Here is a 26,354-nt window from a genome sequence, read left to right on the forward strand (position 1 = left end):
TTAGACTCCAGTGGTGATTTAGTAAAATAGGACAGGTTCTCACCTGATCAGGTTGTGTTCACACAACCTGTTATAGTCGTTGGAACCAATCATCAGAGGGTTCCTTCTCTGTGTGGGGATGGTTACAGCTGCAGAAAATTCCAAGACACTCCAAAGGTGTGTATCAACAATGGAAAAAAAGGACCAGACAAGGACCCGCCGGGAAACCAAGTCGCAGGAATTGCGCTTCCACCACAGTAGAGTTCGTAACGGCTTTATTTAGCAAAACCACACTACGTGTTTTGGGCTTTGCACAGCCCTTTATCAAGTGTATTCGCTGTATGTCCATACCAGATGCATCTGGTACGGACATACAGCGAATACACTTGATAAAGGGCTGTGCGAAGCCCGAAACGCGTAGTGTTGTTTTGCTAAATAAAGCCGTTACAAACTCTACTGTGGTGGAAGCGCAATTCATGTGACTTGGTTTCCCGGCGGGTCCTTGACTTGGTTTCCCGGTGGGTCCTTGTCTGATCCTTTTTTCCAGGGTTTAGAGAGAGGGAGGGTGCCAGTAAATTTGTTTAAGGGGTTCTCCCATCTCAGTATTTCAACCAGGCTATATGTAGTGTCAGTGGCGTAACTAGGAATGGCGGGGCCCCGTGGCGAACTTTTGACACGGGGCCCCCCCGACACCGAAGATCTCGACCGAGTCCCTCCTACGCATTCCTGCGCGCTCTACTATGTTCCATAGTGGCCCCTGCACACAGTATTATACCCAATAGTGGGCCCTACAGGACTAAATACTGTCACGTCACCCGCTGACCGCTATACCAGGACAAATTGTGGATAAAAAATCTGGTCATGTGCATTACAATTTAGTAACTCCTTGTGCCTCATATTAATAGCAGTTAACCCCATCATCTCCCTCACATTAACCCCTGTGTGCCTCACCATAAGAGTTACTGATATGTGAGAGACATGGAGGTAATAATAAAGTATCTTCATCACTATTACCCCCATATGTCTCACATATCAGTAACTCTTATGGTGAGGCACACAGGGGTTAATGTGAGGGAGATGATGGGGTTAACTGCTATTAATATGAGGCACATGGAGTTACTAAAACACAAGTAATCACCCCATATGCCTGACATTAATAAGTAACCCCAGTACGTACCTGTGTAGCTTTAGTTTCACTTTCCTTCTTCCTTTCTTCCTCCAGTCCAGGACGGCAGGAACTCGGAAGAGATAAGCCCCGCCTCCTCCTCTCATTGGTGGGCAGAGGACAGCAGAGAAAGGGAGGGGGGAGAGAGGGGGAACGTCCTGCAGCGCTGACAGGAGCCAGAGCTGCAGCTCCTGTGTCTCAGCCGTTGCTGCAGCTTCGGGGCCCCCTGTTGGTGGAAAGTATTCCACCAACAGGGGGCCCCGATCATTATACTTGGAGGTCCGAAAAGACCTCCGAGAATAATGATAGCAGCGGTACTAGCTGTCACCGGGCCCCTAATGTCCCGGGCCCTGTGGCAGCTGCTACCGCTGCTATGGTGGTAGTTACGCCACTGTGTAGTGTCTGCTTCTCACTTCCTATATTTCTCTCCTTTCCATCCCTGTTTTCATAGTATGGGTTGTTATAGATGGACATATCAATACCAGTTCATTAATGAGTTAAATTCATCCAATTCAATAAGGAGTTAAACATCCTAGAATGGCGTTTTCAACACTGTTAGAGTAAACCCTTTAACCCCTTCTCAACGCAGCCATATTAGACCTCCAAAAGCCATAACTTTTTAAATTTTCCACTCAAAGAACATTATGAGGGCTTCATTTTTGCAGGGCAAATTGTACCTTGTACTGATTCTATTTAATATTCCTTATGAAGTGAAAAATTCAGAACAGGGTGGAATCAGAGAAAAACTGTATTTTTACCACTTTGTTATGGTTTATTATTTTACAGTATTTACTATGTGACCAACATGACATATTACTTATATTCTGCAAGTCATTCCAAATATGATAATACCAAATTTATATAGTGTATGTTATGCTTTAACACCAAAAATCCAAAACTTTGAAGAAATAAAAATAAAAAAATAAAAAACCATTTCTTAAAGCTCGTGATCGAGGGCACCTGAAGGGAGATCAGGGACCATAAAATGACCACCATAAGCAGGAATTCTGATCACAGGCATTAGTGCCATGTCTTTGCTGTATGGAACAGTGGAGACTTGGTGGCCATATTTAAAGACGTGAAATTCAGCGTACTATTAACCTGACTTTTGATTTCTACCAGCATTTGTGACAGTAATATATTTTGTAATATACTTTATTAATGTATTCTGTCTCCTTTGTGTGAAATCCGGACTCTTATTTATTCTTCTCCTTGTTTCTCTATTGCCAGCGGAAATCCTATCACTGGAGTATGTGTGTGTAGGTTCCTGCATAATACAAAGAAGCTGAGGCTGAAGAGGGCAGTTTAAGTAATATCTTGGGCACAACTCCAGTATCCAGACTGTGTTTTCAAATGGTGGTGTCTTTGGAAACAATGTAGGTAGAAGATATAACTGTCTAAAGTGACCCCCCCTATAGCCTCAGCCTCTCTGTATTATACTGGAGCCCATCCACTGGTACTCTAGTGAGAAGTAGTGAGAGGAGTTATGATCATAATAGGGAAGCAGGAAAGTCCTGCATGTCCGACTTTGTGACTGGCTAAAAAAAAGGTTTCACCGCGGACAGACAGAAGACGCACATGGGCAGTCACTTTGCAAACCCATTCAAGTGAATAGGTTGCAACACTGACTGCCATGTTTCCGTCCCCTGTTCAGTTTCTCGGGGCAGAAGACAGAAACCCGTCAGATTGTCTAAAGCGGAGACCGGGCGCAGATGTGAACCCGCCCTAACATGTCCAAAGTTTTATCAAAGAGCAGCCTTCATATATCAGTCAGACATGGCTGTGCCAGAATGGAAATATACGCCAGACAACCGGCTCTGCCCACATTAACACAAAGTGGCGAGAGAGGAGAGGATTGTGTCTGTAGAACATGTCAAAGAAAGGGCCTTACGCCAAATGTGCGCCACAATATCACCCCAGAAAGCTGGCATAGACGGATTGATGAATTCACCCCAATGTCTCTAGTCGCAGGACTAGAATTTTTCCTGTCTAGCTGTAATCGCTAACTAAAAATTGGCCCCATAAACACTGTAAAACATTATGGAAATATTTCTTATATAAAACAATGTACTAAATGTTATAAATGAGAAATAAAGTGACATGTGCGAGATGTAGAAGACAGACGGTATTTGATGACATGTTGAAATAAGTATCTACTGAGGATGGTAAATGTACATGAACTCTAGAAGTTGCTGAGCTGGCCTTTGACATGTCTTATCCCCTAGTGCCTGAGATGTACGAGAGGACTCTTATCAGTGACACCAATGATTTATATACAGGAGGTGCTAGCCTAATAAAACACCTCGCTCATTCTATCCTTCCTATAAAGCAGGCATGCCAAACAGGATTATTTATATCTCTCCCTGAGAAGCCACAACCCAAAAATTTACAATGGAGACCAGAGTGATAAAGGAGAGACCACAAGTGAAGTATTTGAGGCTGAAAATCCAATATGAAATCTATTACATAAAGAAATTCCATTGTGAAAGGGCTCCTAAGGCTAGATTACATTTCTTAAATCAATCAATGGCACATAATCAGTAAAACCGTATCATTTATACATAAAAATCGTAAGTGCACCCCGCTGCAGCTGGCTCCCATTACAACTTGTAACTTAAAGCAAGATTCTGTAAAGTTGTTAAGAACTGACTTCAGTCTACAGAACATATTGCAAGAGCGCGTGTTATAACAGTGCAATGTGGTAGCCACAGCCTTCTTCTAGAGAATTTCAATATTATTCTTCTACTTCAAACAATGGCTGACGGGTGGTTTTTACAGCAAGGTGAGGCTATGGTCGATTGTAAATTATTACTCTAATATATATAGGAGAATTCTTTTGGTTGACTCTGTTTTTTGCCCATTACATTACAGGTAATACTTAAAGGTATTGTTTGGTTTAGATAAAAGAAAACATCTCAGTCTCTGGAAGTCCCAACACGTCTGAGTGTTGCGCTAGGTTCACACCTGCGTTCGGGTCTCCGTTCTGTGCTTTCCGTCTTCTGCATTCAAGAAGACGGAAAGCACAGACCGTGAGCGGCGGTGAGCGTTTTATGCTCTCCGCTGCAAAACCGTTTTTTTTAATCCGGACACAGAGTACTGCATGTCCGACTCTGTGTCCGGAAAAAAAAAAAAAAAAAAAACAAAAAACAGTTTTGCAGCGGAGAGCATAAAACGCTCACCGCCGCTCATGGCTGGACAGCTTTCTCACCCATTCAAATGAATGGGTGAGAAAGACTCCTGCAGGTTTCCGTCTCCTGCTCTGTTTTATGCAGGAAACAGAAACCTGCATAATGGAGTGCCGGGCGCAGATGTGAACGAGGCCTTACATGGACAGTCTATTGATTGTGTAGGGAAGTTAGCTCGGTAGAAGCAGTGGTCTGGACCCAAACAGTCAAGACAGGGACACAAAATGTGCAGCAAACTGGTTTATTTAGAAAAAAAAAAAAAATAGGAAAATAAATAAACCTGGACTTCAGGCACAAAATGAGCAAAAATAAAATACAGCCTGAATTTCAGGCAAAAACAAAATAAAACCCTGCTCATCTGAGCAACTAACTAAACAGAACTAATAACCTAACTATACATGTGGCTAGCTTCCAGCCACATGGACAAAACAAGCGCAATATTGTCTCTTCGGATTCAGGGTTACTGTTAGGGAACCCTGGAACGGGGACACAAGAGACAGTGAGCCCTAGGCTTATGCCCCCCGCTCTCCCTTCCTATTGCCAGGCCCTATCCTACGTAATAGGCGGCAACCACGAGGACAGTCCCTCCCTGAGTATGTGACACACAAAACGCAGACAAGACGAACAACAACAATGGGAAGTCAACTTAGCCAAGGGTCAGTAACAGTCGGGCAATACAGTACCAAATCGGAGTCCAAAAAGAGAAGTCAGTGAGGAAAAGCCAAAGGTCAAGTATAATAGAGTAATCAGAACAGAGACAGTAAAGAGCAAGTATATGCACGGCAATAACAAGCACTGGTGTGGCTGGGAGCCAAGGCTATATAGGGAGGAAGAACCCGCCCATGGAGTTGACAGGACGGCAGGCCGTCAATCACAGGGCAAGGTCAGATTAACCATTAGAGGATCAGAACCAACTGAAGGTGAAGGAGATGGGTGTGGTGGAAAATCAATTACCAAAGAAAAGGCATAGGGCAGTGTTCAGACAGTGCAAAGAGAAACCAACAGAATAAATTACAACTGAACACATCTCCTGCGCCGCAGCGTGCGGCCGGATGATGACGCCAATGCCCGGATGGGCAAAGATGTTACAGTTACAGATCAGAACCATACATCTCCTTTCACCTCATGGAGCTACACTGGAATTAAAGAGCCGCAGCCTTTTCTGGCCCAGTAATGAGCCAAGGACTCACACTTGGAGCTGAGGCCTACTCCAGATCCGCCCTGGACCACACATATGTCAGAAACCTGGGGCTGATATAGCTGGACTCCAGCACTCTGCCTGTCACCTTCTCACAATTGCCATTGGCACCATGGTAGCACAACATGAGAACTAAATACTTGCTGCCACACACAGATTGCAGTACAGACATCCTGAGACCAGCTTTTTTTTTTTTTTCAGGGAACCATTCTAATAAAAAGCACTTTTTGTAGGTGGGCAAGTTGGACCAGTTGAAATCAGTAAGTTCGCTAGCAGTCATCTGATGTGTATGGCCACAGGACAAAATATAGCTCTTATCAGGGGCCACACGGTGGCTCAGTGGTTAGCACTGCAGCCTTGCAGCGCTGGAGTCCTGGTGTTCAAATCCCGCCAAGGGCATAAAACCATCTGCAAGGAGTTTGTATGTTCTCCCCGTGTCTGCATGGATTTCCATCCCATATTTCAAAAACATACTGATAGGGAAAAATGTACATTGTGAGCTCTATGTGGGGCTCACAATGTACATTAAAAAAAAAAAAAAAAAAAATATAGCTCTTATCAGGGAAATACGATGGCTTAGTGGTTAGGATTTCCTCCCTATCTACAAAAGACATACTGATAGGAAAAAAAAGTACATTGTGATCCCTATATGGGGCTCACAATCTGCAAAAAAAAAAAAAATTATCTATCTATCTATCTATCTTACCCTTGGATACTAAGATTTTCTGCATTGCATGATCTGCCAAACAATTCTACCGGAGAAACGCAGTGATTTTGGCATACGAATATAGGATGAAACCTCTCCAAAAACATCCTCCTTACCCAGACCACATTTTCTGTGACAGATTTCAGTTTTCCATACTAATCCTCTTCTTTGAGGAGACCAGCTTCCCTAGAAGACAACTTTTTCACACAATTTTGGATGATTGTCTCAAAGAGTTTTCACTGTATATATCTAATTCAGTAAAAAAGTGAAGTGTAGGCAAGGCTTATGATTTGTTAGTGGAGACCATCTAACATTAAAGGAGCCTTCCAATGACCTATCTATAGGATAGGCCATCAATATTAGATCGGTGAGGCCCCATACCAATCATTTGTTTCAACAGCGTGCAACACATTTACATCTAGTACCAGGCTAGTTCTTATTTTGCATACGTCATACTTTTTGTAACGCTGCACTGGGTATTGCAGCATTGTGCCATTAGGACCCCACCAATTTAACATTGTTAAGGGGAGGCCATCACTTTTAAAAGACTCTATGTCTCTTAATGTTATGTCTATTTCCTTACAGAATCCATGAAGTAAACAGCATATGCATCAAACTGGCTTTTCTTATCAGCTTAGAAATACTACAAATCCAAGTCTGAACCATGCTGTAATAAAAATCCTGATCCGCCATACTACTAAGGGCATGGGAAGTCTCCAGCCACCTGCACAGCATGCACTCATTGTATACTGCACACAAAAGGACTACACAACAAACATGAAACATAATAAGAGAGTCATTGTAGAAACAACCTATTAGCGCTTAACAGGTAGTTGAATCTAGACAGCGCGTAGCTGCATGTAGTTATACTTGCCTGCAATGCCTGTTCTGCATTTACACAGCGTTCTACTGAAAATCAAAAGCACATGGGCCCCTCGTATCTGGCTTTATAAGAACACAATGGAAAACAAACCTTTGAAGACTTTTTTGGATTTTATATCGAAGGTGCTTTCAATTTACTTTATGGTACCAGTGTTGCTTGTTGCCCAGACTTTGAATGCAGTCAGTGAATTTATTCTATTTAATGATGATGTTCTGGCCTCTGCCCTGGTATTTAATAGAGCGGTTATTGTGCATGATAATTGCTGGTGCGTATACTCATCACGTAGTAATAATGATATGTCACATTCCCCAAGAGCGAGGTACTTGGAAGGAGTAGAGGGCCGACCACAACTGGAAGATTTCCTGGTCCCAATCGGCATCAGAGGGGAAGGCTGGAGATAGAGCATGACAGATGTTCCATTAGCGCTAATCACACTGTGGTTCATTAAAGGGAAAATATAATAATCTGTTTATAAGTAGGGTTTATTTCCCTTTTGTGGGCAGCACAGCATATGGAAATGATTTGGCCTGTAGAGAAAACATGTATGTTCAGCATATTTTCACTTTAAAGTAATGAATTTTTGGGAGCAGCTACATTGGCAATTTTGGAATGATTTTGGACAACAACAGCAACCACATCATCACTGTCACCTAAACTAAAAGTGAAGTTCCACTTATGAGATGTTTATAGTCAGCACATGTTAAGTCTAGCCGCTTTGTACTATATCTCTATTATTAGGTCTTGCTTATTTCCAGTTTATGTTTAAATATCTATTTGTCACCATAAACCTATCAGCAAGATGCTGTTGACAGATCCAGGTCTCTTATATACTTTAAAGGGAGTCTATCAAAGGTAAATTGGTTATAAACCTAATCCCAGTACCTTATAGAGGCGATTCTACAGTTTCCAATATGCCTGTGTTATTCTACTTTGGAGATCCATTCTCATGTAAGACATTGGTTTATTCACAATGAGAAGGAAAGTGCTTTGGCGGGTGTCTTTGCTTGTCTGGGCTTTGATCTCAGGTTAGATATCCTGCCTCATTTGCATATGAATAAAACAGCAATTTACACAAAATGGAGCTCCAAAGCTGAATAACAGAGGTATATTTGGAAACTGTAGAATCTCCTCTTCAAGGTACTAGGATTACATTTAGATCCAATTTACTGCTGACAGACTCCCTTTAAGGACGAGAGCCTCATGCATGTGCAGCCACACAGCCCTTTCAATTTTAGTGTGGCCCTTGAGAGGAGTACAGTGTGGCCCTTGGACCAGAATAAACTGGGGACCCCTGGCCTAGATCAATAAAACCATTTTGATGCCTTTGTGGCTCTGCTCATTAACCCATGAATGCCCAAAACGACAATATAGAAAGCCAAAATACAGTAATAATAATTGCAAAAATGTAAAAAATGCTATATTTATGACTCTACTTCAATACACCCATATGATCAATAAATAGAGATGAGCGAGTACTGTTCAGATCAGCCGATCAGCACGCTCGCATAGAAATGAATGGACGTAGCCGGCACGCGTGCATCCATTCATTCATTTCTATGGAGCGTGCTGTTCGGATCGGCTGATCTGAACAGTACTCGCTCATCTCTATCAATAAACAAATGTAGTCAGCTATACAGTATGTGCAACTCTAATATAATGCCTCCGACTATGCAAATGGACCTCATTGTAATATTTCTATAATACACCATGGATCAGCATCAATAGATCAATTGGCTAAATTGCTGCAGCGTGATATCTTATCATAGAAGACAAACAATATAATAATACAAAAAACATGGTGAAAAATCATTGGGAAAGCATTTTTCTATGACTTTTCATTGGTTTTTGTTGCCTTGTGATAAGATGTCACGCTGTAGCAGAGTAACCAAAAGCAGAAGTTTGGGTTAACTCTACTACAACTCCTTTCAACAATATCTAGATAACAGGATAATGTCAAAACCTCTTGTTTCAAGAAAAGAAACAACTGGATATCAGCACCATGGGCAGGGAATCTTCTCTTCTACAGTTACAGTACAGAAAGATAGAATCTGGACTATAAACACAAGTACAGTATACACAAATGATGACTATATTAATATTTATAAGGCCATTTATCTATATTACAAGCAGACAAGGATCCACATTGAGTCATGTAATCCCCATACAGAAACATTACTGACTACCTGCTGAGCTCAGCTACTTTCTGCTCGTCATAGAATGCCAGCTTTCTTTTTGGTTAGTCTCTTTACATTCAGCTCTGAACGTACTAACAATCTGTCATCACAACTACTGGTCCTCAATAGATCAATAGAGATGGTTGTCACAACCGAGCTTCCAAATACAAGCCTATATATTACTTCTCACATGTTGGCTGAAGTGCTATACAGTACAAAGTTTCTTGGACTCAATTGAAACAATCTTGTATAATGGAAGTGATGAACGAGGAGTCCTGATGACAGAAGAACGCACCAACACTGATGTTTGGAGGAAGGACAATGAACTGGTTCATCTAGGACCCTATACATGTGGCCATACTTAGTAGACTATAAAGAAGATGCCACATAGGGGATAAGTGGTACTATGAAAAAGAAAGAAAGAAAGAGAGAAAGAAAGAGAGAAAGAAAGAAAGAAAGAAAGCGAGAAAGAGAAAGAAAGAAAGAAGCGAAAGAAAAAGCTTTGTCTGTTACAATTGCACTAACCATGCTATATTTTTAGACAATTACCTGTCAATGCATAAAAACACAACTGAGTGAATTAGTTTGACCAACAATGTGCATATACACACCATTGCGACAAACTCGGGATTGAACAGAACACAAGTCCAAACTGTTAGCGAATTAGCAAAGGGGTGTCAACAGTAAAAAGCATGTAATAAAATAATAATGCTATAATATAATTACTATCCTGCATATAAGCCTAATAATAGACCAACACTTGCCAAATTTGTAGGAGTTTATATGACAGAAAGGATTCCAGTAGAAGATAACACCTCTATAGGTAACATCACTGACCCATCATTGCATCTACTGCTGACAATAGATGATGTCAAGAAGACTTATCTACTTCCCCTCTTTATACAGAACATGCCTATAAAACTCTCTCCTAGGCCTCAATGAATCGGCTCCAGACTATTGCTGCCTATGGCTGTATGCCATATCACTGAATGCTGTTAACAGAGCAGAGGAGAAGCTCAAGCAAGATGCCAGCCCCAATAATGATGTACAGGGAATGGAATTTAAAAAATCTACAATCAGAAATGAAAAAAAGTTTAAAAAAATATGATTTACTTCAATATCTGGTTTTAATAAATAAATTTAAAAATTGGCAATACATTCCTTTAAAAGGGGTTTCACAGGACTTAGGTCATCAATATCAAATTGGCAGGGGATCGGCTCACTTCTCCCTGCCAATCTGCTGTTTGCTGGAGCCATAAAGCATCAGCATGAAGTCCCATTCACTAGCTGTACTAGGTCCAGTACACTAAATTTCCTTCAAATATCAGTCAGTTTGGGTGTTGAGAGCCAGATGACAGATATTCTGGTATTGATGATTTATTCTAAGAATAGGCCTTTAATGTTATCATTCTGGATACCCCTTTAAGTGTGGCTTAAATGTGATAGTAGAAAGGAATGAAACATAACTTTTTGCATGTGCACTGGTCCTGAAGTCCTGTCACTCGATACCAATACCATCACGACCTTCTAAAGTTTTCTTTCCTTTTTATACATAGCTTATAGTAAGTGTATTAGTTTATATGAATTTGTTGCCACCCTCCCAGAGAGAACACTTCTGGATTAGAAATATTTTTGGTCATCCTTCATACACAACATATGTGAGATCTACACACCCAGATTTTCAATGATGTGCCAGTAAGTTTGGAAACTTGAAGACCATTCCAGAACCTCTTTCTGTTTTTGAGTACTGTAGTTCATGGTTGACTTTTAAGTAGTTTTGGATCAATGTTTTACTAAAATATCCAACAACTTTTTAGCTTCAGTTTCTTCACTGACTGTGGAACATTTGCATCCAGGATTTGTTTCTGTTTGGTAGAATCCAACTTTTAGCACACGCCAAATATTACGTTCAGTTTTTCCACTATGATAAATTCAGCACATAACAGTAATTGTGCAATAAAAGTTGCAGAACTATGTCATACAATGAAAGTTACCCAGAGACCAATGGTTTAAAAAGATCACTCCCATAAAGTAGATTTTTCTAAGATAGATTTGCCATTATTTTATAGTCAGCCATCCTTGGTAGAATATGAGGAAAGGTTACGTTTACCACATAGAGAAAAGTCAGCTTCTGAGAAGTAAGAGGAGCCATGCTGAGGTCTGGAAAACTGGTAGAGTTATGGTGAAAGTTTGCATGAAGGAACCAAAGCAGAGACATACTAGGGACTAAGGAGAGGGAAGCCATACTAGGGATGGAGGAGAGTGAAGTCACTCTAGGGATGGAAGAGAGCAGAGCCATACTACGGATGGAGGAAAGTGGAACCATGCTGGGGATGGAGAAGAGCAGAGCCATACTAGGGATGGAGGAGAGTGAAGTCACTCTGGGGATGGAGGAGAGCAGAGCCATACTAGGGATGGAGGAATGTGTAACCATGTTGGGGGATGGAGAAGAGCAGAGCCATACTAGGGATGGAGGAGAGTGAAGTCACTCTGGGGATGGAGGAGAGCAGAGCCATACTAGGGATGGAGCAGAGTGAAGTCACTCTGGGGATGGAGGAGAGCAGAGCCATACTAGGGATGGAGTAGAGTGAAATCACTCTGGGTATGGAGGAGAGCAGAGCCATACTAGCGAAGGAGGAATGTGGAACCACGTTGGGGATGGAGAAGATCAGAGCCATACTAGGGATGGAGGAGAGTGAAGTCACTCTGAGGATGGAGGAAAGCAGAGCCATACTAGGGATGGAGGAGAGTGAAGTCACGCTAAGCATGGAGGAGTGCAGACCCATACTAGGTATGGAGGAAAGTGGAACCATGCTGGGGATGGAGAAGAGCAGAGCCATACTAGGGATGGAGGAGAGTGAAGTCACTCTGGGGATGGAGAAGAGCAGAACCATACTAGGGATGGAGCAGAGTGAAGTCACTCTGGGGATGGAGGAGAGCAGAGCCATACTAGGGATGGAGGAGAGTGAAGTCACGCTGAAGATGGAGGAGTGCAGAGCCATACTAGGGATAGAGGAAAGTGGAACCATGCTTGGGATGGAGAAGAGCAGAGCCATACTAGGGATGGAGGAAAGTGGAACCATGCTTGGGATGGAGAAGAGCAGAGACATACTAGGGATGGAGGAAAGTGGAACCATGTTTGGGATGGAAAAGAGCAGAGCCATACTAGGGATGTAGGAAAGTGGAACCATGCTGTGGATGGAGGAGAGGGTCTGAGAAGGAAACATTACAGTATAATATGCTGTACTGCAGTTTTCTTCATGGCTCTCCAGATGTTGGCTCCACATCCCTTCTATGCATGAGTCAGATATTTAGGGATGGGTTGTGGAGACCCTGCATGGACTAGGTTACTTCCACTACCCTTGTACTCCTATTTATGCTATGGCCTGGTTTGTCAACAGGGGGCGTTCACACTACCGTCGGTGTCCGACATGTAGTGCCGCTCCTAGTGTCCGCTCAAAATCTGTCACGGACACTAGGAGCGGACACTAGATGTGTCCGTGACACCTGTCATTCAAATGAATGGGCATCGGGTGCGTTGTTTTGCACTCTGTGCCCGTCCTTCCCTGTCCGCAAGAGAAGATGTCCGACTTCTCAAGCGGACAGAGGAACCCTGCATGCAGGGCTTTTCTGTCCGCTTGAGAAGTCGGACATCTTCTCTTGCGGACAGGGAAGGACGGGCACGGAGTGCAAAAGAACGCACCCGATGCCCATTCATTTGAATGACAGGTGTCACGGACACATCTAGTGTCCGCTCCTAGTGTCCGTGACAGATTTTGAGCGGACACTAGGAGCGGACACTACATGTCGGACACCGACGGTAGTGTGAACGCTCCCTTAGAGTGAATAGACAAAAGATCATACTGGACACCTTGCTGCACAAAATATGCCCAGCCAGTTCAGAAAGGACACGGGTCACTGCAGAGACTGCTGCTTCAAATGCACTTGTGCAGTCTTCTCGCTATGGTGCCTGGCACATCACTATAGGGATGACGGGTAGAATTAGACACAAGATCCCTGGACACTTCACTGTGTAAGCTATATCCTGTGGACTCTTCTGACATCTGAACTGGCAAATGTACAACAGGGATGCGGAGCCTCTACATAGGCCAAGCTGATTTCACAGCAATTGCAACATTATGCTAACTATGGCATCTGACATGTCAAAGTGAAGGAACCTGGATGGAATCAGATTCAAGATTGCCAGATATTTTTTTGTTAAAGAGATTTCCAATGAACACTTCACGAGTGAGATTACAATGTTATTCTGGGGCAGGATGTGCTATTGGTGCTACACAAGGGATATGTTTAAAGCATAACTAAACTTTCTAATAAATTTTTATTTTCTTGCAGCCTTTATAACAATAATTAGTATTTTAATATACTTTATTAACAAACTCTTCTGCTAACTGAGATCTGTCCATGTAGCTCATCACTGTGTACATGTATAATGCAGGGAAACTGAGGCTCAGGATGTCACTTTAGACAGTTAAATCTGAGATAGGCTATAATACACAATAGTGATTCTGGTGTCTTATGAAAGAGGAGATTTTCACTTTGCAATTGGACCAGTATGACATACTAGAATAAAACACAGATGGATTGGGAGAAACTCAGATCTCAGGAAATAACAGAGGTAAAATAGTGATCTTGGTGGCATATTAGTCATATGAGAATCTCATCTTCTATATGACACTAAAACCACTGTTCTACATTATAAATTGCCAGAGATAAAACTGTTTGAAGTGACCCCTGCCTCAGTTTCCTTGCATTATCCATTTAGAAGCAGTGTCCCAATTTCAGCCAGTAATAAACAGAGAAACAAAGTGGATTTAAAGAGTTTTTATAGAAAACCCCCCCAGAATTTATTAAATAAAAAAACTATATAACAAATCTGAGGTATCTCAACTGACTTGAGAAAATCCCTGACCCCAACAACCCCTGGAATAAATCTATTTCCTATTTAAAAAACTGTTTAACCTCACACCTCCTTCCTTCCAAACTATACTTTGTTAGTGAATGGGAAAGGGAGTTGGGACTTGTATTCTCACTTTCTGATGTCAAACATATCCTGTTATGTCCATGATTTCTCTAGGTGTGTCAGGATTCAGAAAAACTCATTGAAATTGCTCAGCAGGTGGTAGAGAACCCTGCTTTTTCTCCATAAATCTCACTCCTCTATCCCTGATCACTGTTGGAGTTGCAGCCTGTCCAAAGGGTCCCTCTCGTATTCCTGGGTCACATGCCCCAAAATTAGTCCCTTCTGGGAAGCAATCTAGAGATTGTCATGTAGAGGTAAAGCTATGACCCGAAACCATTTTGCTCTGGGCATCCTCTCCCAACTTCTCCCCCAGATGAGCATGCCTTATCACCTGGTTAATTCACCTGGCGGCCAAACTATCGATTCCTCTAAGGTGGCATGAGGTGTACCCCCTTCCATTCCCCAATGGAAGGAAAAGGTTAACCAGCTGTACAGATTTGAAAAACTCTGCAGTTGGGGACTCCCTGTCTGTTCTAGTATTCTCTGCACTAGGGAACCTTGATACATACACACTTGAAGAGATACCTAATCCGCCCCCCCCCCATTTAAATTTGGCTTCAATAGGGCTATCTGCCCCCCCTTGGTACCGCACATGCACTTGCATAACTTACTCCGTATGGAATTCTCTGGTTTTACTTATTTTTATTCAGCATTCTGTGTTTTTATAATTTTTTTAAACATTTTTTTTGTCTTGTGTGGTAATTTCATGCATTTTATAATGTAGAACAGTGGTTTTAGTGTCATATAGAGGATGAGATTCTCATATGACTAATATGCCACCAAGATCACTATTCTACCCCTGTATCTTTATCTTATTTTCTACTGCAAAGGTTTTTGAGAATACAATATTGATGTCTTATCCTTATGTTAGGCCATCATTATCAGATGGGTTTGACTTTCAATGCCCCCACCGATCAGCTACAGGAGTTACGTCTCTAATGATTTGTGGCCTCTTTATAGTTTAAATTGTCCTCTAAAGCAAAACCTGAATAGCATAGCATGGCACAGCAATACCCAGAACAGCCACTACTAACTGAACTTATGCTGTATGAACTGATGTAAATGGCTGCTGCACTAGTCATAGCCCCGCAACTTCTTCAAACAGCTGGTTTGCAGGGGTGCCGAAAGTCAGACTCTACTCTGAGATTGATGGCCTATGCTAAGGATAGACTATCAATATTCCAATCTAAGAAACAGGTTATGGGTTTCACTGAAAACATAAGCTTTCACTGAGAAAGTAATGCAATAAAATGTTGAATACAAATATTTCCTGAATATTTTCACACCGCAATAAATTGAATTTTAAACGTAATGCCTCTCACGGTTCAGTGTTATTATCTGGCATATGTGGTAAGCTAGCTGAAACCAACAACTTGGCAATAAACTCCCCACATAATTATCATTGTTGGAATTGGATTTTGCTCTGACCAACTACTTGTATACATTAGATTGGAATAAATACTATATAGTGGGTATGTTATATAAATATATGATTAGTGACATACCTATAAAGACTGCCAACCTTTGTAAACTATAGGATTCTATGAAAATCTTGATCGCCTCCTTGTGGATATATATATATATATATATATATATATATATATATATATATATATATATCGCCGTGTGGAGATACAGCATTAATTATACATACATACATACATACATATGTATACATCATTGGATTACAATTATATTATATTACAATTAATATAATATATAGTCTATGCTTCTGAACTCATATCTACATATAAAAACAGCTAACAATTTAAAACAGGATTGCACAATGCATTAAATTTTCATTAATATTTCAATACCTTGGAGGAGAAAACAATGGTAAATTCAATACGTAAATACTAAGGCCTGGTAAACATCTGCGTTTTGGACCATCTGTTCCCCTATCCACATGAAAAATGCAGATAGAAAAGCACTGCAAGCAGCACTTTTCTCTCCACATTTTTTTGTGCGGAAACAGAGTGGAAACCACATGGACCCCATTATAGACTGTGGGGTCCATGGGTTTCCTAAGGTAACTGCTTTCTTATGTGGACTAGGTTTCCGTTCGGGGTTCCGCGGATTCCAAAAGAAGATGTGAATCAAGACTAAGGTGCTCTTTTCAGCAAGTCCTGCTGTAGCTAAGAACAGTTTACTATTATATTGAACAGTTTGTTCACCAAAGAACATGAGGCGCGCCATCTTCGCTGTTGAATCACTGTTCACACTATAGGTGGAAGGAAGGATGCTTTTTCCACTGCTACCAATGATCTCTCAAGTTCTGGGCGCAGGGGAAGGAACATCCTATGTGTGAAGGGAGGGAGGAGAATGTTGTAAGATGTACAGGTAGTGTATCGCGGGTGCTATTAGGACTAGGAGTCAGGAGCGTGGGCTCACCTGTACAATTCATGGCAACCTCAGGCAGGTGTTATATAGTGATGGACTAACACTAGGCTCAAACAGAAACCCTATCTGCTTAAAAGTGGTCACCTGCTTGCAAGAATGTTCTCTCCGCATATTTTAAGTGGAATGGGGGACGGAGTCCCGAACGTTAGTGTGACTGCAGCCTAAAACTCAGTCTGTGTGCCACCTATATTTGCAGGACTAAGCACAGCCATGTTAAAGGAATTCACTGCATCATGACTATTAGTAAGTAACCCCATCATGTACCTTACATCATCCTCAAAGTAGTATGGTACATCACAAAATTGTATTTTTGTGTCGTTGGGGATCTTTTTGTTTTGGTATTGTGAATTGTGATACTACACTAAGTATTGGTATCAAAGTACAAATTTTGGTATTGTAACAACCTCAGTTGATAGGTACACAACTAGTGACAATATATTTCTTTGTATGTTTTATGCCCAATTGTCTGAACTGTTAGAGCTCTCACACGGCCACAATTCACATGTTCAGTATTTTGCATCAGTATTTGTTATCCAAAACCAGGAGCGGGTCAAACACACAGAAGAGGTGCAATTCCTTCTATTATATTTTAGCCATGCACAGGCTCCACTGCTGGTTTGGGTTTGAAAATACTAATGCAAAATACTGACCAAATACTGAATGTGTGAAATTGGCTTTACAGATGATTTTGTGTGACTATCCTTAAAGGAAATGTTCTCTTTGAATCTCTTTCTCTGCTAAACAATTCTTTGCACATGGTTTTTGTATCAAAACTTCATATACAGGCCTGTGTGTTTCCATGGCAACAGACAACAAACAATCCCTATGTAGTCTGATCCTGCAGCGCAGTCATTTTAGATACATTTGTACAAAAAAGAAAGATGTACATAAAGTTATAGTCCAGGAGAGGACAAACCGGCTCACTCCAAAGTTCTTGTTTACCCATATATGCCCATATAGTGATTCTATGTATCATATATGATGTTTATCTATAGCAGGGGTAGGGAACCTTTGGCTCTCCAGCTGCTGTGAAACTACAACTCCCAGCATGCTCCATTCACTTCCATGGGAGTTCCCAGAATAGCAGAGCCAGTATGCATGCTGGGAGTTGTAGTTTTGCAACAGCTGGAGAGCCGTACGTTCCCTACCCCTGATCTATAGGGTCACTGTATGGACATGCCTTTATAAATACACACCTCTGTACAATGTTGTCCTTTTAATTCTATATTGGGGTTCATATTGACATGGGAATTGCTGTTATGGAAAAACAACCATTTGTTAGTAAATCAGCATGTGGAATACAAGTGTGATCGGTAAACTGGCCATAGACGGTCTTGTGTGTCTTGTAACCTATTTCTCTGTAGACACCAATCTATTACTGGTAAGAGAAGTCACTGCTCATCTCACAGATAGCCATGTAGCCAGACAGTACTTGTACCCCTTTACAGAGCGGGATGACAGGACTATTTCTATGATGTCTGTTACTTCACTGCATTTCTAATATTTTATATATCTATAACATATTACTTAATAGATTTGGCTTGAGCCTCTGAAGTCGGCCATATTTTCTATTTTTTAAATATACAGCCAACATAATCTGTAGCGCTGTACAGAGATTATTATCATTCAGAAGAAACATGGAATTGTCCACAACCACACAACCATTGTCAACATTTGTCTATGAACCACATACATAAAAAAATGTTGTTTGCCTTAACAAAACTTCTCTAGCCTCCCAATATAACATTGCCCGAAATGGGTCCAGTACATTCCAGTAGTCACAGATGAATTTTTAGCCCCTCTACTGTATATCCACCATTACTAGAACCCATTTTATTGTATATACTGGGGGAGTCCTCTAAGGGATACAATAGCTAAAAGAAAACAGCACTCTGAGCTTGGGGGCATGGGGATATTACTATTTAATAGGTACAATAAGAGAATGTTTACTTACTAAACACACTTTAATGAATCTCTCATCTCTTAGGACAATGTAAACCCTGGAAACAAGAACTGAATGGTTAAAGAGAAGCCCAATAATCCTGATATCCATGTTAGCTAACATGATGGCCACCAAGTTCAAAGCTATTCTATGAAGTAACAGTGTGACTACAAGTACCAGCATAACCTGTCAGCCACAGGCTGCTGTGCTCTCCAGTCAATTACAGCATGTGTGAAGAAGGCAGAAAGTATCTACAATGTGTCCAAAATGATTACATTATAGACCCACCGAAACACAACAACATCCCACAAACCACAACTCCAGCAAATGACTATATGAAAATATGTGAACAAGTAAATAAACTATTGGATTATGTATACAGATCAGGGCTTGGTTTTCTCAGCATTACTAGGAATCCTGGCAGCCAGGACATGCTGGCACTTGTAGTTATACACAAGCTGAGCAGCTGTAAGATGTCTAAGCAGGCAGATATGGAAGTAACAAGTATCTGCCTATGACATAAAGCTGAGGTTATAGCACAAACATGGAAATGCAAAGTATCATAAATGACAATGTTATGCATCATAAATGAGACACAGCAGATTGTTCTTATTACTTAGCACTATTATGTGCACACCTGTGCCAGTATATACCTCCTCTAGCAGAAAGTACCAGCTATGCCCAGTATATACCTCCTCTAGCAGACAGTACCAGCTATGCCCAGTATATACCTCCTCTAGCAGACAGTACCAGCTATGCCCAGTATATACCTCCTCTAGCAGACAGTACCAGCTATGCCCAGTATATACCTCCTCTAGCAGACAGTACCAGCTATGCCCAGTATATACCTCCTCTAGCAGATAGTACCAGCTATGCCCAGTATATACCTCCTCTAGCATACAGTACCAGATATGCCCAGTATATACCTCCTCTAGTATACAGTACCAGCTTTTCCCAGTATATACGTCCTCTAGCATACAGTACCAGCTATTGCCAGTATATACCTCCTCTAGCATACAGTACCAGCTATTCCCAGTATATACAGTACCTCCTCTAGCATACAGTACCAGTTATTCCCAGTATATACCTCCTTTAGCATACAGTACCAGTATATAAATTCTGCAGTCCAAATAAAGCAGTCAACAACCTGTAACATATCTGACTATATAGTAACATAAACTGCATTATAGCAAATGACTGACAGCTACTGCAATACTCCAGATCCTAAAAGTGCATCAATAAGTACTCACATGTGTAGCATTCTGACAAGTAGTCTGCCAAGTTGCAGGTCATACTTACAGTCTTTGAACACCATGCTGGGGTCACTCTGTGGCAGGACCTGGGTGACCAGGAGTTGCAGAGAGTCTAAGGTCCTGTCCATGTTAGCTGTGTGCCCTTCTTGCAGCTGCATGCACTGTACACTCCTATCCTCATGCCTGGATTATCCCATCTCTGCACTGAATGTGTGCAGTTCATTGATGTAGTGGATTAAGGAGAAGTCTCTTTTAACATCTGCCAATCAGGCATTGGGCAGAATGTGAAGCCCCTCAGGGGGTCCTCCTCCCTGGCCTGCTTATCTTTGTTGTAGGCTGAGCTAATTAGCTGTATGACTGGGCTGACAGATCCATTCCCACTACTTCTCTCTGTGAAACACACCCACCTACAGGCCAGCACAGGCATTCCTCTATTCACACACTCCCACTACCCCCACAATAAGGCTTTATCTCATTCTACTCCAAATGCTTTCTTATTTATTCTGTATAGATTTCTCTGTGTTTAATTATGTATAAATCAGAATATTTATTCTAAGAAATATTGCGTTACATTAATCCTTATGGAATTTGTATCCTCTTGGTAGTAAAATAGTAAACAATATGAATAGATTATGGCCATTCCTATAGAACGGAGCCCATGGGGTGCAGGGCCTGGCAGCTGCCTTTGGGGCCAGCGCAGGGAATGTCTAAAGCGACAGATCTGTGTTGTTATAACCATCATGAGAAAAGGAAATAGACAAAAATTTCTACTGCTATTTTAGGATATTAATGGGGTGGCTGCAGGTTTAGACAAAGTTGCCAGTCTGATATATTGCTTTTTTTTCTAGACAACTTTGCTACATGCACAGAACTGTGAAACGTACATTAGGACCAGGTAAAGCTGTCGGTCTTCAGGTCTGCCTTCTATCGGTGTGTCACTTATTTTTCATCATATTTCTTGACGTCTGTCCATTTTTATTATCCATTTATAACTGAATTAAGAAAGAAAAGCAGATGAACTTCATTGGTCTATTTTTTGACCCGCTCATCCATTTTTAAACAGCATCACAGAGACAGCCATTTTTAATGGATATTGAAAAACAGATCCATTCACTGGTATTGGTCCATTTGTCCATAAAAATGAACAAAAATAGATGGATGGTTAAAAGATAAATGTTCATGTACATTACCCTATGTCTGCCATTGTTCTAAAAGAAACCCCATAATGTATGTTAAGAAAGGCATATTCACCTCTACCTGGCGCTCTTTGTCCCCTTTCTGCCCATGCCATGGCTCGCACCATTGGAAGCCATGAGGCTTTCCTGACTGCAGAGACCAATCAGATATCACCAGTCCCTCTCCAGCCACCGAGGCCACTACTTGGTCTCAACATTACATGAGCCTCATGGCTTCCAACGTTGTCAGCCATGACATGAATCGGACCAGTAACAGACAATGGAGGGCCAGTGACAGGAGAGTATCTCTCCGGCCTCCCATAGGTTGCTTCAAATCCTGTACAACCCCTGTAACAAAAAATGTTTTTGAGTGCCAAAAGAAACTTGCACAATTGCTTTATTAAACCTTCCAAATAATGTAATGTTACCCTTATGCTAAGCTGTATGGCCAGTCCAGTGATTTATAGGGGCGCTTTGTGATGCTTTATCTTTCTATGAATTCTTGCTGCCAGATACAAATGATCACTACCAAAACAGCATGGACCATTGAGTCAAAGCAATAACAGCAGATCCCGTAGTTATATACAGTATGTTGTGATGTAGGACCTCAGTGGATTAGACTTATCTTGCATTACCCAGAAAATTATTCCTAAACAATTTTTTTCCACGGAGGTAGAGCACATTATCCTGCTGAATTAAGGCCACTATTATTAAGGCATAATGTTGACATGACGGGTTGTACTTGGACTAGACCATGTGTAGATAGGTGGCATCTGTCAAAAATAAACATGAATGCCAGAATCTATGGTTTCCCAGCAGAACATTATCCAGAGCTTTCCACGGCCTCTTCTCCTTTGCTTTCTTACAATAGTGACACTTCTTGCCGTCTCTCCCCAGGTAAGTGATACTCATGTACTTGACCATCCACACCATGCAAAAGAAAACCTGATTCATTAGACCTGGGCACTTTCTTTCATTGCTCTATGGTCCAGTTCCAATGCTCATGCATCCATTTTAGATGTATTCAGGGTGGAACACTTTCCGTATGGCCAGTGAGTCAATTATTTTTTTTCAGCAATTTTATCAACATTATTTGTGACTATGTCTCCCCATACACAGTAAGATGCAATCCACTGGACTTTCACTTTTTTGTATCATAGCCAACATTATTTTTTTCAGCAATTATAGCTACAGTAGATCTCCAGGATTGGAATAGAATAACTTGCCTTTGCTTCCCTCAATCATCAATTACGTTGTAGTGCATCATTGTCTTATTCAATAAAATCCTGTTGTGACCTGAGAGCGCCGTCTTTCCATTTAATTGAAAACGCTATCTTCCCTGGCCTTGGCCGGTGTCCATCAGACGTGCTGCCTCCTCCACCTGACGGTAAACCCCAAACGTAGTTGTGAGCGATTGTCACAACCTCATCAGGTGAGAGGCCATTTGGTCCTTTTAAATTACATCTTCTGGTTATTTCCACCAAAATTTATCAGACATTCTACACTATATAGTGTGATCGGTGTCTCTTTTTGTTTTTTATTCTAGTCCTCAATCATCAATGAGTCTTGTACACCCATGGTTTAACAGGTGTCCTTCCACAGATCACCTTTGGCAAGTATTAACAATAATAGGAACACCTCACAAGATTAACTTTTTGGACATACTCTGACCTTGTCTAGCCATTACAATTCAGCCCTTGTCAAAGTTGCTCAGATTCTTGCATCTGCACATTTTACCTGATGCCAATACATCAACTTCTAGAATGGACTGTTTGGTTGCTAATATATCCCATCGCTAAATATGAGCCAATATCAAGAGATGCTTAAAGGGGCTCTAGCACTAGATTTACGTGTTATGAGCTAAAGTTATGCCTGAAGAACTATTCAGGTGCTGCTATTAGTTTGTAAAAAGACCCCCCCCCCCCATTTTTGTTAATTATCGTGGAAATCGATATGCAAATGAGCCCGATCGTGCATGGTGGGCGTTACGTGCACCTCCTTAGCGTCATACCTTCTGGACGTCCGCCGCTCTTCCTTGTGCCTCCAAGCCCTCCACCTCCTACTTATTCACTGCCTCCATTGTCGGCGGTTTCTATTGAAATCAAGCACGTGCGCAGTAGCGCATCCTCCGTCGCGCTACTGCGCATGCTCCAGCTCGCAATGTTCTCTACGGGAAAATGGCTCTGGAACGAGTGCAGTAGTGCGCTGGAGGGAGTGCTACTGCACACGTGTGTGACTTCAATAGAAACTGCCGACGATGGAGGCAGTGAATAATCAGGAGGAGGGCTTGGAGGCGCAAGGAAGAGCGGTGGGCGTCCAGAAGCTATGACGCGAAGGGGTGCACAGAACGTTCACTGTACAAGATCGAGCTCATTTGCATATTGATTTCCACGGTAATTAACAAAACGGGGGGGGGGGGGGTCTTTCAGGCTATTCAGGCATATCTTTAGATCATAACACGGAAATCTATTATAAGGAAAACGTTTGTCTTTGTACCGTGTTAGCCAGTGGGTAGGAAATATAAAATACAAAAAACTTGAGAGTCTTCAGTAGTTGATACCTTTTTCAATGGCTAATGATGACATAACGTTTTGAAGCTCTCGGCTTCTTTCTCAAGTAAATCTAGTGATAGCGCCCCTGGTTTTTTCCTTTGCACGTTAGTAATTTTTAGTATGTTTTCCCCCATGTGAATCCTCCATTACCAAGATGTTGTCTTGTCAATATGCAAACGATCTCTTTGGAGCAATAAAGGTGTTCTGTTGTGCTCCAAAGAGATAATTTTCATATGGACAAAAACAACAACATCTCGACAATGGAGGTACCGACTTACAAGGGGAAAACACCAAGAGATTCAGGTGACCTAACCTATGTATATGCAGAGTTCTGTTGACAATGTGCTACCTCCGAATTGCTATTTTAGAGCCATATTTTAGTTCCTGTATAGGTCTTAAATATACCAGTCCCAGCCTAATGTACAGTATAACAAGCAGGAACGGGATCTGGAGGACATCTGTGGCACGAGTCTATAAAATACACGGAAATGGCACAGAACATATAGTTTCTATAACCAAGAACCAGTAATTTTCACACGTTCCATAATTGGCTGAATTTACCGTCCGGCTGTGGCAAATATGTAGTGCACAGAAAATTCTGTTTGTTGGCATCTTTGTATACGTACATATGTTCATGTTCCAGGACAGAAGCAATATACATATTTCCAGCGGAAAAGTTTAGGACATTGTCATCTGGAAGCAGACATCCCCGCAGTGGATGCACGTGATGTGAAAACGTTAAATATTTCATCATTTTTATACAGTTTTCAATAGATTTGCTATGGAGTAGCATCCAAATTTTGGAATGTAGTTGTCACACGCTGCAGCTGTCTCCCATAATCACCATGTAACAGATACACCCTGGAAAACCGTCTGTGCTCTGCAATGTCTGGCATTGTTTGGAGGTGGGCAGACGTACAAGATATTATGAGTCCTGGTTGCCAATGTGACCACCTACTCCTCATGATAAGTATTTACAGACAGAGAGGAGAGAACATGCAGATGTAGAATAAGTGGATACAAGGGAATTACTGAAGTCAATGGACACAGGAAATGCTATTATGCTCAAGGCTAAAGTCTTTACCGGAGAAAGGAACATGAAGAAGTCTTTTCCCGGGATTGTGCAGCGCCTTCCAGAGCTAAAAGTAAACAGCATGAAGCAAGTCTTATTTAATCTGTCAAAAAGCTGAGGATATTGTTTCACTGAACCATCAAAGAACATATTTCCCCATAAGTATTTCCTTGCGGCTGCGCCAAATAATTCTTCATTGATGTTCCTTTCCAGTCCCGTTGACCATTCCTACTTCCCACTCCATGTTTCTTAATGGGTTAGGTTAACTCTTGCAACGAAACGTGACCACTGGAGCTGCCGCCGCTTATCTGGCCGTCTACTTCATTAATAATATCGACTTAATTACATGTATTTAAACATTTCCCCTTTTTTCTAGATCTTATCTTCTTGTGGATCAAAGCAGGCAGTAGTTTATAACCCCGGATGAAACCAAATCCAGTACTAACAAACGCTTAACACGGAGGACATTTTCAGCACCGTCTTTCCAGATTTCTAATTGATTTCAACATATAGTATTCCCAGAAATGCAGCAGATTGCCAAGTTTTCGGCCGTTTTAATAATTCATCAAATTCTCCCATTACACTGGCTGTTCTTTTTAACACTTTGACCTCTTTTATGATTTCCCAGTACAATGTGTCATCAGGAATGTTGGATTTATCATTAATGTTAGTGGCTATGCAGTATGTCATTCCAGTAATCATACTTTCTTAGCAATAGGATGGGCAACATTTGGCATAACATTAATATTTCCCATGAAACCTATCAATTCATCCGGGAAGATAGGCTGTAGTAACAGCTGGAATGTCTAACGTTATCCTTCCCCCAGATGACTAATTCTTAGAAAAGTTACCCTGCTTCAAAAAAAATCTTATTAGATGTGAAGAAACAGTTCGTATTTTATTAGGTTTATATGACCCCATTAGCTATGTGGAATAGTTGACAGTTTTGGCAGCCTTTATGAGCTGTCATCGAGCCAAGTTCATTGGGATACATGTGTACCATGAAATTGAGATCTTGCATTGTATTGGTAATTATAATTTTTAAGACCTTTTTCCTTTTCACTTTCCCATTTGACACAAATGTTAATTAGCACAAAAAAGAAATGATACATTGGCTGTTCTCTAGTCCCCTAACACAGCACGATCATCACTGCTAAATATCACATAGCCTGTGTGATAAATAGCCACTTATAATATACTGTATCTTATAAGAGTAAAATGACTCCACTTATCAGACTCCTTTTATTTTCCCCAATTCCGCCTAAATTATTCATTCACTCTGAATTATCTGCTGAACCATCTTCAGAGATGGATTGTCAGCTCACGGAGGGATCAGATTACTTGCTGCCCATATGAGTCTATGGAGAGGGGAGGAAGGAGGAGACGGAGCCGAGCAAAAGATTAGCTGAGGCACAGATATGGAGTTGCAGCTAATAGTAAGTTTTCACTCACCTAACCAATATTCACTACAATACTGATCAGTACTTCTCTATAATGACTGTATTCTGATTTTCAGTGAGACTTGCAGAGAAGTATCTCCTCTGTGTCCTATGTACAGAAGATGTAATACAAGCTGGTCTCCTCTCAGTAGTCCTAGGACAACTGAAAACTAGAAACAGAGCTCACAGA

General features: G+C 41.3%; 1 protein-coding gene across 1 annotated transcript in view; it reads right to left on the reverse strand.

The window, feature by feature from the left end:
• LIX1 (limb and CNS expressed 1) overlaps positions 1-20,208 on the reverse strand; it is a 98,895-nt gene extending 78,687 nt beyond the window's left edge. The window contains exon 1 of the mRNA XM_075271967.1: positions 19,973-20,208. Within this exon, the coding sequence (XP_075128068.1) occupies positions 19,973-20,084 (112 nt within the window). The 5' untranslated portion in view covers positions 20,085-20,208. The remainder of the gene's footprint in view (positions 1-19,972) is intronic.
• Between the last annotated feature and the right edge of the window lie 6,146 nt (positions 20,209-26,354).

Source organism: Leptodactylus fuscus, chromosome 1, assembly GCF_031893055.1.
Source record: "Leptodactylus fuscus isolate aLepFus1 chromosome 1, aLepFus1.hap2, whole genome shotgun sequence".
Lineage (NCBI taxonomy): Eukaryota > Metazoa > Chordata > Amphibia > Anura > Leptodactylidae > Leptodactylus > Leptodactylus fuscus.